Below are 15585 nucleotides of genomic sequence, written 5' to 3'. Positions count from 1 at the left end.
AGAGGTGTCTTGTTCATCTGCCCTCTCATGCTTCCCATGTAACTCTCAGAGGTGTCTTGTTCATCTGCCCTCTCATGCTTCCCATGTAACTCTCAGTGGTCTCTTGTACGTCTGTCCTCTCATGCTTCCCATGTAACTCTCAGAGGTGTCTTGTGCGTCTGCCCTCTCATGCTTCCCATGTAACTCTCAGAGGTGTCTTGTACGTCTGTCCTCTCATGCTTCCCATGTAACTCTCAGAGGTGTCTTGTGCGTCTGCCCTCTCATGCTTCCCATGTAACTCTCAGAGGTGTCTTGTGCGTCTGTCCTCTCATGCTTCACATGTAACTCTCAGAGGTCTCTTGTGCGTCTGCCCTCTCATGCTTCCCATGTAACTCTCAGAGGTGTCTTGTGCTCTGCCCTCTCATGCTTCCCATGTAACTCTCAGAGGTGTCTTGTGCGTCTGCCCTCTCATGCTTCCCATGTAACTCTCAGAGGTGTCTTGTGCGCCTGTCCTCTCATGCTTCCCATGTAACTCTCAGAGGTGTCTTGTTCATCTGCCCTCTCATGCTTCCCATGTAACTCTCAGAGGTGTCTTGTGCGTCTGTCCTCTCATGCTTCCCGTGTAACTCTCAGAGGTGTCTTGTTCATCTGCCCTCTCATGCTTCCCATGTAACTCTCAGAGGTGTCTTGTGCGTCTGTCCTCTCATGCTTCCCATGTAACTCTCAGAGGTGTCTTGTTCATCTGCCCTCTCATGCTTCCCATGTAACTCTCAGAGGTGTCTTGTGCGTCTGTCCTCTCATGCTTCCCATGTAACTCTCAGAGGTCTCTTGTTCATCTGCCCTCTCATGCTTCCCATGTAACTCTCAGAGTTCTCTTGTGCGTCTGTCCTCTCATGCTTCCCATGTAACTCTCAGAGGTCTCTTGTGCGTCTGCTCTCTCATGCTTCCCATGTAACTCTCAGAGGTGTCTTGTGCGTCTGTCCTCTCATTCTTCCCATGTAACTCTCAGAGTTGTCTTGTGCGTCTGTCCTCTCATGCTTCCCATGTAACTCTCAGAGGTGTCTTGTGCGTCTGTGCTCTCATGCTTCCCATGTAACTCTCAGAGGTGTCTTGTGCGTCTGCCCTCTCATGCTTCCCATGTAACTCTCAGAGTTGTCTTGTGCGTCTGTCCTCTCATGCTTCCCATGTAACTCTCAGAGGTCTCTTGTGCGCCTGTCCTCTCATTCTTCCCATGTAACTCTCAGAGGTGTCTTGTGCATCTGCCCTCTCGTGCTTCCCATGTAACTCTCAGAGGTCTCTTGTGCGCCTGTCCTCTCATTCTTCCCATGTAACTCTCAGAGGTGTCTTGTGCATCTGCCCTCTCGTGCTTCCCATGTAACTCTCAGAGGTCTCTTGTGCGCCTGTCCTCTCATTCTTCCCATGTAACTCTCAGAGGTGTCTTGTGCGTCTGCCCTCTCATGCTTCCCATGTAACTCTCAGAGGTGTCTTGTGCGTCTGTCCTCTCATGCTTCCCATGTAACTCTCAGAGGTGTCTTGTGCGTCTGCCCTCTCATGCTTCCCATGTAACTCTCAGAGGTGTCTTGTGCGTCTGTCCTCTCATGCTTCCCATGTAACTCTCAGAGGTGTCTTGTTCATCTGCCCTCTCATGCTTCCCATGTAACTCTCAGAGGTGTCTTGTGCGTCTGTCCTCTCATGCTTCCCATGTAACTCTCAGAGGTGTCTTGTGCGTCTGCCCTCTCATGCTTCCCATGTAACTCTCAGAGGTGTCTTGTGCGTCTGTCCTCTCATGCTTCCCATGTAACTCTCAGAGGTGTCTTGTTCATCTGCCCTCTCATGCTTCCCATGTAACTCTCAGAGGTGTCTTGTGCGTCTGCCCTCTCATGCTTCCCATGTAACTCTCAGAGTTCTCTTGTGCGTCTGTCCTCTCATGCTTCCCATGTAACTCTCAGAGGTCTCTTGTGCGTCTGCTCTCTCATGCTTCCCATGTAACTCTCAGAGGTGTCTTGTGCGTCTGTCCTCTCATTCTTCCCATGTAACTCTCAGAGTTGTCTTGTGCGTCTGTCCTCTCATGCTTCCCATGTAACTCTCAGAGGTGTCTTGTGCGTCTGTGCTCTCATGCTTCCCATGTAACTCTCAGAGGTGTCTTGTGCGTCTGCCCTCTCATGCTTCCCATGTAACTCTCAGAGTTGTCTTGTGCGTCTGTCCTCTCATGCTTCCCATGTAACTCTCAGAGGTCTCTTGTGCGCCTGTCCTCTCATTCTTCCCATGTAACTCTCAGAGGTGTCTTGTGCATCTGCCCTCTCGTGCTTCCCATGTAACTCTCAGAGGTCTCTTGTGCGTCTGTCCTCTCATTCTTCCCATGTAACTCTCAGAGGTGTCTTGTGCATCTGCCCTCTCGTGCTTCCCATGTAACTCTCAGAGGTCTCTTGTGCGCCTGTCCTCTCATTCTTCCCATGTAACTCTCAGAGGTGTCTTGTGCGTCTGCCCTCTCATGCTTCCCATGTAACTCTCAGAGGTGTCTTGTGCGTCTGTCCTCTCATGCTTCCCATGTAACTCTCAGAGGTGTCTTGTGCGTCTGCCCTCTCATGCTTCCCATGTAACTCTCAGAGGTGTCTTGTGCGTCTGTCCTCTCATGCTTCCCATGTAACTCTCAGAGGTGTCTTGTTCATCTGCCCTCTCATGCTTCCCATGTAACTCTCAGAGGTGTCTTGTGCGTCTGTCCTCTCATGCTTCCCATGTAACTCTCAGAGGTGTCTTGTTCATCTGCCCTCTCATGCTTCCCATGTAACTCTCAGAGGTGTCTTGTGCGTCTGCCCTCTCATGCTTCCCATGTAACTCTCAGAGGTCTCTTGTGCGTCTGTCCTCTCATGCTTCCCATGTAACTCTCAGAGGTGTCTTGTGCGTCTGCCCTCTCATGCTTCCCATGTAACTCTCAGAGGTGTCTTGTGCGTCTGTCCTCTCATGCTTCCCATGTAACTCTCAGAGGTCTCTTGTGCGCCTGTCCTCTCGTTCTTCCCATGTAACTCTCAGAGGTGTCTTGTGCATCTGCCCTCTCGTGCTTCCCATGTAACTCTCAGAGGTCTCTTGTGCGCCTGTCCTCTCATTCTTCCCATGTAACTCTCAGAAGTGTCTTGTGCATCTGCCCTCTCGTGCTTCCCATGTAACTCTCAGAGGTCTCTTGTGCTCCTGTCCTCTCATTCTTCCCATGTAACTCTCAGAGGTGTCTTGTGCGTCTGCCCTCTCATGCTTCCCATGTAACTCTCAGAGGTGTCTTGTGCGTCTGTCCTCTCATGCTTCCCATGTAACTCTCAGAGGTGTCTTGTGCGCCTGTGCTCTCATGCTTCCCATGTAACTCTCAGAGGTGTCTTGTGCGTCTGCCCTCTCATGCTTCCCATGTAACTCTCACAGGTGACTGGTACATCTGCCCTCTCATGCTTCCCATGTAACTCTCAGAGGTCTCTTGTGCGTCTGCCCTCTCATGCTTCCCATGTAACTCTCAGAGGTGTCTTGTGCGTCTGTCCTCTCATGCTTCCCATGTAACTCTCAGAGGTCTCTTGTGCGCCTGCCCTCTCATGCTTCCCATGTAACTCTCAGAGGTCTCTTGTGCGTCTGCCCTCTCATGCTTCCCATGTAACTCTCAGAGGTGTCTTGTGCGTCTGTCCTCTCATGCTTCCCATGTAACTCTCAGGGGTCTCTTGTGCGTCTGCCCTCTCATGCTTCCCATGTAACTCTCAGAGGTCTCTTGTGCGTCTGCCCTCTCATGCTTCCCATGTAACTCTCAGAGGTGTCTTGTGCGTCTGCCCTCTCATGCTTCCCATGTAACACTCAGAGGTGTCTTGTGCGTCTGCCCTCTCATGCTTCCCATGTAACTCTCAGAGGTGTCTTGTGCGTCTGTCCTCTCATGCTTCCCATGTAACTATCAGTGGTGTCTTGTGCGTCTGTGCTCTCATGCTTCCCATGTAACTCTCAGAGGTGTCTTGTGCGCCTGCCCTCTCATGCTTCCCATGTAACTCTCAGAGGTCTCTTGTGCGTCTGCCCTCTCATGCTTCCCATGTAACTCTCAGAGGTGTCTTGTGCGTCTGTCCTCTCATGCTTCCCATGTAACTCTCAGAGGTCTCTTGTGCGTCTGCCCTCTCATGCTTCCCATGTAACTCTCAGAGGTGTCTTGTGCGTCTGCCCTCTCATGCTTCCCATGTAACTCTCAGAGGTGTCTTGTGCGTCTGCCCTCTCATGCTTCCCATGTAACTCTCAGAGGTGTCTTGTGCGTCTGTCCTCTCATGCTTCCCATGTAACTATCAGTGGTGTCTTGTGCGTCTGTGCTCTCATGCTTCCCATGTAACTCTCAGAGGTGTCTTGTGCGCCTGCCCTCTCATGCTTCCCATGTAACTCTCAGAGGTCTCTTGTGCGTCTGCCCTCTCATGCTTCCCATGTAACTCTCAGAGGTGTCTTGTGCGTCTGTCCTCTCATGCTTCCCATGTAACTCTCAGAGGTCTCTTGTGCGTCTGCCCTCTCATGCTTCCCATGTAACTCTCAGAGGTGTCTTGTGCGTCTGCCCTCTCATGCTTCCCATGTAACACTCAGAGGTGTCTTGTGCGTCTGCCCTCTCATGCTTCCCATGTAACTCTCAGAGGTGTCTTGTGCGTCTGTCCTCTCATGCTTCCCATGTAACTTTCAGAGGTGTCTTGTGCGTCTGCCCTCTCATGCTTCCCATGTAACTCTCAGAGGTCTCTTGTGCGTCTGCCCTCTCATGCTTCCCATGTAACTCTCAGAGGTGTCTTGTGTGTCTGCCCTCTCATGCTTCCCATGTAACTCTCAGAGGTCTCTTGTACGTCTGTCCTCTCATGCCTCCCATGTAACTCTCAGAGGTGTCTTGTGCGTCTGTCCTCTCATGCTTCCCATGTAACTCTCAGAGGTGTCTTGTGCGCCTGTCCTCTCATGCTTCCCATGTAACTCTCAGAGGTCTCTTCTGTGTCTGTCCTCTCATGCTTCCCATGTAACTCTCAGAGGTGTCTTGTGCGTCTGCCCTCTCATGCTTCCCATGTAACTCTCAGAGGTGTCTTTTGCGTCTGTCCTCTCATGCTTCCCATGTAACTCTCAGTGGTCTCTTGTACGTCTGCCCTCTCATGCTTCCCATGTAACTCTCAGAGGTGTCTTGTGCGTCTGTCCTCTCATGCTTCCCATGTAACTCTCAGGGGTGTCTTGTACGTCTGCCCTCTCATGCTTCCCATGTAACTCTCAGAGGTGTCTTGTGCGTCTGTCCTCTCATGCTTCCCATGTAACTCTCAGAGGTGTCTTGTGCGTCTGTCCTCTCATGCTTCCATGTAACTCTCAGAGGTCTCTTGTGCATCTGTCCTCTCATGCTTCCCATGTAACTCTCAGAGGTGTCTTGTGCGTCTGTCCTCTCATGCTTCCCATGTAACTCTCAGAGGTCTCTTGTGCGTCTGCCCTCTCATGCTTCCCATGTAACTCTCAGAGGTGTCTTGTGCGTCTGTCCTCTCATGCTTTCCATGTAACTCTCAGAGGTGTCTTGTGCAACTGTCCTCTCATGCTTCCCATGTAACTCTCAGAGGTGTCTTGTTCATCTGCCCTCTCATGCTTCCCATGTAACTCTCAGAGTTGTCTTGTGCGTCTGTCCTCTCATGCTTCCCATGTAACTCTCAGGGGTGTTTTGTGCGTCTGCCCTCTCATGCTTCCCATGTAACTCTCAGTGGTGTCTTGTGCGTCTGCCCTCTCATGCTTCCCATGTAACTCTCAGAGGTGTCTTGTGCGTCTGCCCTCTCATGCTTCCCAAGTAACTCTCAGAGGTGTCTTGTGCGTCTGTCCTCTCATGCTTCCCATGTAACTCTCAGAGGTGTCTTGTGCGTCTGCCCTCTCATGCTTCCCATGTAACTCTCAGAGGTGTCTTGTTCATCTGTCCTCTCATGCTTCCCATGTAACTCTCAGTGGTCTCTTGTACGTCTGCCCTCTCATGCTTCCCATGTAACTCTCAGAGGTGTCTTGTGCGTCTGTCCTCTCATGCTTCCCATGTAACTCTCAGGGGTGTCTTGTACGTCTGCCCTCTCATGCTTCCCATGTAACTCTCAGAGGTGTCTTGTGCGTCTGTCCTCTCATGCTTCCCATGTAACTCTCAGAGGTGTCTTGTGCGTCTGTCCTCTCATGCTTCCATGTAACTCTCAGAGGTCTCTTGTGCATCTGTCCTCTCATGCTTCCCATGTAACTCTCAGAGGTGTCTTGTGCGTCTGTCCTCTCATGCTTCCCATGTAACTCTCAGAGGTCTCTTGTGCGTCTGCCCTCTCATGCTTCCCATGTAACTCTCAGAGGTGTCTTGTGCGTCTGTCCTCTCATGCTTCCCATGTAACTCTCAGAGGTGTCTTGTGCAACTGTCCTCTCATGCTTCCCATGTAACTCTCAGAGGTGTCTTGTTCATCTGCCCTCTCATGCTTCCCATGTAACTCTCAGAGTTGTCTTGTGCGTCTGTCCTCTCATGCTTCCCATGTAACTCTCAGGGGTGTTTTGTGCGTCTGCCCTCTCATGCTTCCCATGTAACTCTCAGTGGTGTCTTGTGCGTCTGCCCTCTCATGCTTCCCATGTAACTCTCAGAGGTGTCTTGTGCGTCTGCCCTCTCATGCTTCCCAAGTAACTCTCAGAGGTGTCTTGTGCGTCTGTCCTCTCATGCTTCCCATGTAACTCTCAGAGGTGTCTTGTGCGTCTGCCCTCTCATGCTTCCCATGTAACTCTCAGAGGTGTCTTGTTCATCTGTCCTCTCATGCTTCCCATGTAACTCTCAGAGGTGTCTTGTACGTCTGTCCTCTCATGCTTCCCATGTAACTCTCAGAGGTGTCTTGTGCGCCTGTCCTCTCATGCTTCCCATGTAACTCTCAGAGGTGTCTTGTTCATCTGTCCTCTCATGCTTCCCATGTAACTCTCAGAGGTCTCTTGTGCGTCTGCCCTCTCATGCTTCCCATGTAACTCTCAGAGGTGTCTTGTTCATCTGTCCTCTCATGCTTCCCATGTAACTCTCAGAGGTCTCTTGTGCGTCTGCCCTCTCATGCTTCCCATGTAACTCTCAGAGGTCTCTTATGCGTCTGCCCTCTCATGCTTCCCATGTAACTCTCAGAGGTGTCTTGTGCGTCTGTCCTCTCATGCTTCCCATGTAACTCTCAGAGGTGTCTTGTTCATCTGTCCTCTCATGCTTCCCATGTAACTCTCACGGGTGTCTTGTGCGTCTGCCCTCTCATGCTTCCTATGTAACTCTCAGAGGTCTCTTGTGCGTCTGCCCTCTCATGCTTCCCATGTAACTCTCAGGGGTGTCTTGTGCGTCTGCCCTCTCATGCTTCCTATGTAACTCTCAGAGGTCTCTTGTGCTTCTGCCCTCTCATGCTTCCCATGTAACTCTCAGAGGTGTCTTGTGCGTCTGCCCTCTCATGCTTCCCATGTAACTATCAGAGGTGTCTTGTGCGTCTGCCCTCTCATGCTTCCCATGTAACTCTCAGAGGTCTCATGTGCGTCTGCCCTCTCATGCTTCCCATGTAACTCTCAGAGGTGTCTTGTGCGTCTGTCCTCTCATGCTTCCCATGTAACTCTCAGAGGTGTCTTGTTCGTCTGTCCTCTCATGCTTCCCATGTAACTCTCAGAGGTGTCTTGTGCGTCTGTCCTCTCATGCTTCCCATGTAACTCTCAGAGGTCTCTTGTGCGTCTGTCCTCTCATGCTTCCCATGTAACTCTCAGAGGTGTCTTGTGCGTCTGTCCTCTCATGCTTCCCATGTAACTCTCAGAGGTGTCTTGTGCGTCTGTCCTCTCATGCTTCCCATGTAACTCTCAGAGGTGTCTTGTGCGTCTGTCCTCTCATGCTTCCCATGTAACTCTCAGAGGTGTCTTGTGCGTCTGTCCTCTCATGCTTCCCATGTAACTCTCAGAGGTCTCTTGTGCGTCTGTCCTCTCATGCTTGCCATGTAACTCTCAGAGGTGTCTTGTGCGTCTGTCCTCTCATGCTTCCCATGTAACTCTCAGAGGTGTCTTGTGCGTCTGCCCTCTCATGCTTCCCATGTAACTCTCAGAGGTGTCTTGTGCATCTGTCCTCTCATGCTTCCCATGTAACTCTCAGAGGTGTCTTGTGCGTCTGCCCTCTCATGCTTCCCATGTAACTCTCAGAGGTGTCTTGTGCTCTGCCCTCTCATGCTTCCCATGTAACTCTCAGAGGTGTCTTGTGCGTCTGTCCTCTCATGCTTCCCATGTAACTCTCAGAGGTCTCTTGTGCGTCTGCCCTCTCATGCTTCCCATGTAACTCTCAGAGGTGTCTCTTGTGCGTCTGTGCTCTCATGCTTCCCATGTAACTCTCAGAGGTCTCTTGTGCGTCTGTCCTCTCATGCTTCCCATGTAACTCTCAGAGGCGTCTTGTACGTTTGCCCTCTCATGCTTCCCATGTAACTCTCAGAGGTCTCTTGTGCGTCTGCCCTCTCATGCTTCCCATGTAACTCTCAGAGGTCTCTTGTGCGTCTGCCCTCTCATGCTTCCCATGTAACTCTCAGAGATCTCTTGTGCATCTGTCCTCTCATGCTTCCCATGTAACTCTCAGAGGTGTCTTGTGCGTTTGTCCTCTCATGCTTCCCATGTAACTCTCAGAGGTCTCTTGTACATCTGCCCTCTCATGCTTCCCATGTAACTCTCAGAGGTGTCTTGTGCGTCTGCCCTCTCATGCTTCCCATGTAACTCTCAGAGGTGTCTTGTGCGCCTGTCCTCTCATGCTTCCCATGTAACTCTCAGAGGTGTCTTGTGCGTCTGTCCTCTCATGCTTCCCATGTAACTCTCAGAGGTGTCTTGTGCGTCTGTCCTCTCATGCTTCCCATGTAACTCTCAGAGGTGTCTTGTGCATCTGCCCTCTCATGCTTCCCATGTAACTCTCAGAGGTGTCTTGTTCATCTGTCCTCTCATGCTTCCCATGTAACTCTCAGAGGTCTCTTGTGCGTCTGCCCTCTCATGCTTCCCATGTAACTCTGAGGTGTCTTGTACATCTGCCCTCTCATGCTTCCCATGTAACTCTCAGAGGTGTCTTGTGCGTCTGCCCTCTCATGCTTCCCATGTAACTCTCAGAGGTGTCTTGTGCGTCTGCCCTCTCATGCTTCCCATGTAACTCTCAGAGGTGTCTTGTGCGTCTGTCCTCTCATGCTTCCCATGTAACTCTCAGAGGTGTCTTGTGCGTCTGTCCTCTCATGCTTCACATGTAACTCTCAGAGGTGTCTTGTGCGTCTGCCCTCTCATGCTTCCCATGTAACTCTGAGGTGTCTTGTTCATCTGCCCTCTCATGCTTCCCATGTAACTCTCAGAGGTGTCTTGTACATCTGTCCTCTCATGCTTCCCATGTAACTCTCAGAGGTGTCTTGTACATCTGTCCTCTCATGCTTCCCATGTAACTCTCAGAGGTCTCTTGTGCGTCTGCCCTCTCATGCTTCCCATGTAACTCTCAGAGGTCTCTTGTACATCTGTCCTCTCATGCTTCCCATGTAACTCTCAGAGGTCTCTTGTACATCTGTCCTCTCATGCTTCCCATGTAACTCTCAGAGGTCTCTTGTGCGTCTGTCCTCTCATGCTTCCCATGTAACTCTCAGAGGTCTCTTGTGCGTCTGCCCTCTCATGCTTCCCATGTAACTCTCAGAGGTCTCTTGTGCGTCTGCCCTCTCATGCTTCCCATGTAACTCTCAGAGGTCTCTTGTGCGTCTGCCCTCTCATGCTTCCCATGTAACTCTCATTGGTGTCTTGTGCGTCTGTCCTCTCATGCTTCCCATGTAACTCTCAGAGGTGTCTTGTGCGTCTGTCCTCTCATGCTTCCCATGTAACTCTCAGAGGTCTCTTGTGCGCCTGTCCTCTCATGCTTCCCATGTAACTCTCAGAGGTGTCTTGTGCGTCTGCCCTCTCGTGCTTCCCATGTAACTCTCAGAGTTCTCTTGTGCGTCTGTCCTCTCATGCTTCCCATGTAACTCTCAGAGGTGTCTTGTGCGTCTGTCCTCTCATGCTTCCCATGTAACTCTCAGAGGTGTCTTGTTCATCTGCCCTCTCATGCTTCCCATGTAACTCTCAGAGGTCTCTTGTGCGTCTGTCCTCTCATGCTTCCCATGTAACTCTCAGAGGTCTCTTGTGCGTCTGCTCTCTCATGCTTCCCATGTAACTCTCAGAGGTGTCTTGTGCGTCTGCCCTCTCATGCTTCCCATGTAACTCTCAGAGGTGTCTTGTGCGTCTGTCCTCTCATGCTTCCCATGTAACTCTCAGAGGTCTCTTGTGCGTCTGCCCTCTCATGCTTCCCATGTAACTCTCAGAGGTGTCTTGTGCGCCTGTCCTCTCATGCTTCCCATGTAACTCTCAGAGGTCTCTTGTGCGTCTGCCCTCTCATGCTTCCCATGTAACTCTCAGAGGTGTCTTGTGCGTCTGTCCTCTCATGCTTCCCATGTAACTCTCAGAGGTGTCTTGTGCGTCTGCCCTCTCATGCTTCCCATGTAACTCTCAGAGGTCTCTTGTGCGTCTGCTCTCTCATGCTTCCCATGTAACTCTCAGAGGTGTCTTGTGCGTCTGCCCTCTCATGCTTCCCATGTAACTCTCAGAGGTGTCTTGTGCGTCTGCCCTCTCATGCTTCCCATGTAACTCTCAGAGGTGTCTTGTGCGTCTGTCCTCTCATGCTTCCCATGTAACTCTCAGAGGTGTCTTGTGCGTCTGCCCTCTCATGCTTCCCATGTAACTCTCAGAGGTGTCTTGTACATCTGTCCTCTCATGCTTCCCATGTAACTCTCAGAGGTGTCTTGTGCGTCTGTCCTCTCATGCTTCCCATGTAACTCTCAGAGGTGTCTTGTGCGTCTGCCCTCTCATGCTTCCCATGTAACTCTCAGAGGTGTCTTGTGCGTCTGCCCTCTCATGCTTCCCATGTAACTCTCAGAGGTCTCTTGTGCGTCTGCCCTCTCATGCTTCCCATGTAACTGTCAGAGGTCTCTTGTGCGTCTGCCCTCTCGTGCTTCCCATGTAACTCTCAGAGGTGTCTTGTGCGTCTGTCCTCTCATGCTTCCCATGTAACTCTCAGAGGTGTCTTGTACATCTGCCCTCTCGTGCTTCCCATGTAACTCTCAGAGGTGTATTGTACTTCTGTCCTCTCATGCTTCCCATGTAACTCTCAGAGGTGTCTTGTACATCTGTCCTCTCATGCTTCCCATGTAACTCTCAGAGGTCTCTTGTGCGTCTGCCCTCTCATGCTTCCCATGTAACTCTCAGAGGTCTCTTGTGCGTCTGCCCTCTCATGCTTCCCATGTAACTCTCAGAGGTGTCTTGTGCGTCTGTCCTCTCATGCTTCCCATGTAACTCTCAGAGGTCTCTTGTGCGTCTGCCCTCTCATGCTTCCCATGTAACTCTCAGAGGTGTCTTGTGCGTCTGTCCTCTCATGCTTCCCATGTAACTCTCAGAGGTCTCTTGTACATCTGTCCTCTCATGCTTCCCATGTAACTCTCAGAGGTGTCTTGTGCGTCTGCCCTCTCATGCTTCCCATGTAACTCTCAGAGGTGTCTTGTGCGCCTGTCCTCTCATGCTTCCCATGTAACTCTCAGAGGTGTCTTGTACATCTGTCCTCTCATGCTTCCCATGTAACTCTCAGAGGTCTCTTGTGCGTCTGCCCTCTCATGCTTCCCATGTAACTCTCAGAGGTGTCTTGTGCGTCTGTCCTCTCATGCTTCCCATGTAACTCTCAGAGGTGTCTTGTGCGTCTGCCCTCTCATGCTTCCCATGTAACTCTCAGAGGTCTCTTGTGCGTCTGCCCTCTCATGCTTCCCATGTAACTCTCAGAGGTGTCTTGTTCATCTGTCCTCTCATGCTTCCCATGTAACTCTCAGAGGTGTCTTGTGCGCCTGTCCTCTCATGCTTCCCATGTAACTCTCAGAGGTGTCTTCTGCTTCCCCCTAGTTTTCTCCTCCACATCTCAGATGTCTTTTTTTCGCTCTTTAGAGATGCTAGATAGATTAAAAGATTAAAATATCGAACACAATGTTGCTTTATTTTATGTATTACTATATTACATAAATAGATTTGATCATTTTGAATGTAAAAAAAGCTTTATATGTAAGAGATTGTAAATTATTACGCGGGCAGAAGATTTACAACCGTATATAAGTTGCTTGCTGTTTTGACGTTTTGAATGAATTATCTCTTTTTCCTCTGTGCCAGTATGATACAGCGCTGGATAGTCAGTCTCTTGGGACTTTGCAACCCATGGCATACCATACTGTCAACCGCAGGTACCGTGAGTTCCTCAACCTACAGACGCGCCTGGAAGAGAAGGCTGAACTACGCAAGTTTGTAAAACGTAAGTGGGTTATCATGGAGAAACTTCCCAAATCAATGCTTTTTATAAGAAAGTCATAAAAGAGATAATTACCTAAAAATAGAAGTATGTACGCAAAGTAGTGCGGAGCGCATGGAGAAAGCATATATATGTGTATCTAAGCTGAACCGAAAAGAGGAGCAGGCTTACAAAATTAACAAGTGCATAATAAAAAGACAATTATTTAATACCTACTCTGAATTTCTAATAAACAGTATCTTATTTTTTTTCTGACAATTGTTTTTTCTCTCCCATTTTCTGTCCTCCTGTATCATGTGACAGACATCAGCCAATCACAGACTAGCTAAGCAGGCACAGGGGTACACAACTATCATTTACAGTATATTGTGCTTTTTTCACTTTCTAAAGTGCACATCTAATATTTACCCTCCCTTTAAATGAATCTTACATCAATTTCTATTTTGTGTGTTTCCAGTAGCATTTGTTTTGTACAAATGTTCCCAGACTAATTAGCTGATACATTTCAGGTGCCCATGAAGTCTGTTACAGAGTCTAATAAGTCATTTATTCACAATTAATTATAACTGCTATTGAGCTACTTGATCAATGCTGCAAAAGGCTGTGTTTAGTAGTGTCTGTAAACGTTTTATGGTTGTCTTCAGGGTTTACTGGATTGTATTGAGCGATGACCCCAGAGTCACTACATATAGAAGACTGTAATGTGTAGTCATCAAGCAGCAATCTATACTTTAAGGCTGAGCACAGTAAGCCAGTTTCTAGTTACACACAGCTTTTACTTAACCAGTTTATTTATCAACACAGGAAGCTTAAAATGTGCATTAAAGGCATAGAGATGGAGAGAGTTAAAGGGACATAAAAGTCAATATTGAATTTCCAGTGAAGGGCCAGATTGAGTTTAGCGCAAAATATTGCTTACTGTAAAGCGATATTTGTGCTCAACTAGATAATACCAGTGCACGCTAATGTGCGCTGGTATTACGAGTTAGGTGCAATGTGAACACGACCTCAACACATAAATATATATGTATATAAGCATATACATATATATTGACATGGAACAAACAGTTCCCGTAGACTGCAATGTAAAGGCACTTTTTCGTGACTTTTTTTCCCCCAAACATCCCACATCCGCCAGCTTTTAACCCCTTAAAACTGCCTAGTGCAGTATTATTTTTTTATGAAAAAAAATGCTACATTTTTTTTATAAAAACATAAAAACTTAAATTATGCTTACCTGATAATTTTCTTTTCTTCAGATGGAAAGAGTCCACAGCTGCATTCATTACTTTTGGGAATTCAGAACCTGGTCACCAGGGGGAGGCAAAGACACCCCAGCCAACGGCTTAAATACCTCCCCCACTTCCCTCATCCCCCAGTCATTCTGCCCAGGGAACAAGGAACAGTAGAAAAAATAGGGTGAAAAGGTGCCAGAAGAACAAAATTTACAGACGCCCCACAGAAAAAATACGGGCGGTAAGATGTGGACTCTTTCCATCTGAAAAAAAGAAAATTATCAGGTAAGCATAATTTAAGTTTTTCTTCATAAGTGGAAAGAGTCAACAGATGCATTCATTACTTTTGGGAAAACAATACCCAAGCTATAGAGGACACTGAATGCAAAAACGGGAGGGTACAAGAGGCGGCCTATTCTGAGGGCACCAGGCCTGAAAACCCCTAGCCAACAAAATCCGGCTTTGTACAAAGCCGAGAACAACTTTGAAAAAAGGAAAAGGCCCAAGGACACTGATTCGCAGACAGTCCACAAGCCTTGCTAGAGACCGCAGGGACTAGACTCGACTGAGTCAACAGCCTCCAAGATGCACCGTCATCCAGCAGTCGGTCTTCAAACAACACACCCCTTACTAAAGAAAGGGAACAAACTACCGTATTCTTCCACAAAGAAGAAAAGACACAGAGAAAACATGATTGTACTTGTAAAGCGCAGCTAATCCCCCTTAAGGGACTCAAGGTGCTGCTCATTTTATCAGCCTCGAAAGGAGAAAAGGCTGATTAGACCTCTCCGGGGTTTGAACTTGCAACCCTCGGTTTATTACAGTGCAGAGTAGCCACAGTGCATTAGTATGCTGAGCTAGCTGAGCATAAGGAACTCCAGAAAAAAAACCTAAAAAGAGCACAAACACAGAGCAAAAAAACCCAAGAAACCGGGTCAGGCTAACAGAGACCCAACCAGTCTCATAGTAACAAGGAGAGGCAACGCCCAGACCCCAGAAATACAGAAACCACGGTTTAGGCCGGGAATCTGAAACAAAGAGAGGATCTTCCCCTAACACAGTGCAACCACACCCTAGAAGCAAATGAAGATGAAGATCCCCAAGTCACAAAAAGGTAGCTCAGAATACTGAAATATTCAGAAACGAAACCTCATTCAGCAAGCTCAGATAGGTCTGACGAACAACACCTGAAGCAAAAACACTGCACGCTGCAGTCATCTAGAAATGACTCTGAAACTTAAATACTTGCAGGGCAAGTAGAAAGCAGCTGAAGATAGGATCCTTCAGATTGCTAAATATCCACTAACTAGCGGATATCTTTGCAGGCTATCTGAGTCGCCAGTCCTTCCCACAAATCTTGAACGTGGAGAAGGGAGAAACCTCAAAAAGACTTACCGTATCTCGAATGCTCTGAGGACGAAATAGCAGAGCACCAGAACTCAGATCCTGCTCCGGACCAGCCCAAGCGACAGACATGTCTGATAGACCCCAACCACAAGCCCCCAGGGAATGGAAAGAAAAAGCAGGGACACACCCACCCCAACAGAGTTCGGGTGCCAACCCTATCTGCTCCTCCAAAATAAGGCACTCCCAAGGAGAACCCCATAGGACCTGGAACAGAGAAAAGTGCAATAGATCTGTAGGAAGACCTGTCACAACTCAGTCTCTTAGTAGAGAGATCAATTTCCAACAGGTGGAACAGAGCCCACAGAGCAGCAGATGCTGCCCCTTACAGAAATAAGCCACCTGATCCAACCTCGTACACACAGGGCAGGACCATGACCCTCCAGAAATAGGAAACCTCAGCTCATAAGGAAGACAAACTATCCCCTCAAAAGGGAAGGGCACAGATAAGAACAGCGTACATGTCCCCAAGACATGAAGCCATAGTATACGGACCGAATGAAAAAATCATCCAGACACCACTGAAGAGAAAAACTCCCCATGAAGAGGAGCACATTCCGTCCGAAGTACAAGTCAGGACTTAAAGTTTATAACCAGTACCCGAAGATGGATGTGAACTCTGGTCTTCCTGCTTGCAAG

At 49.0% G+C, this 15585-nt stretch overlaps 1 protein-coding gene across 1 annotated transcript in view; it reads left to right on the top strand.

The window, feature by feature from the left end:
* SNX19 (sorting nexin 19) overlaps positions 1-15585 on the top strand; it is a 212328-nt gene that overhangs the window by 59519 nt on the left and 137224 nt on the right. Inside the window, exon 3 of the mRNA XM_053691505.1 lies at positions 12172-12310. Within this exon, the coding sequence (XP_053547480.1) occupies positions 12172-12310 (139 nt within the window). The remainder of the gene's footprint in view (positions 1-12171; positions 12311-15585) is intronic.

This window comes from Bombina bombina, chromosome 8 (assembly GCF_027579735.1).
Source record: "Bombina bombina isolate aBomBom1 chromosome 8, aBomBom1.pri, whole genome shotgun sequence".
Taxonomy (NCBI): domain Eukaryota; kingdom Metazoa; phylum Chordata; class Amphibia; order Anura; family Bombinatoridae; genus Bombina; species Bombina bombina.
This window is presented reverse-complemented; position numbering and strand designations above follow the sequence as displayed.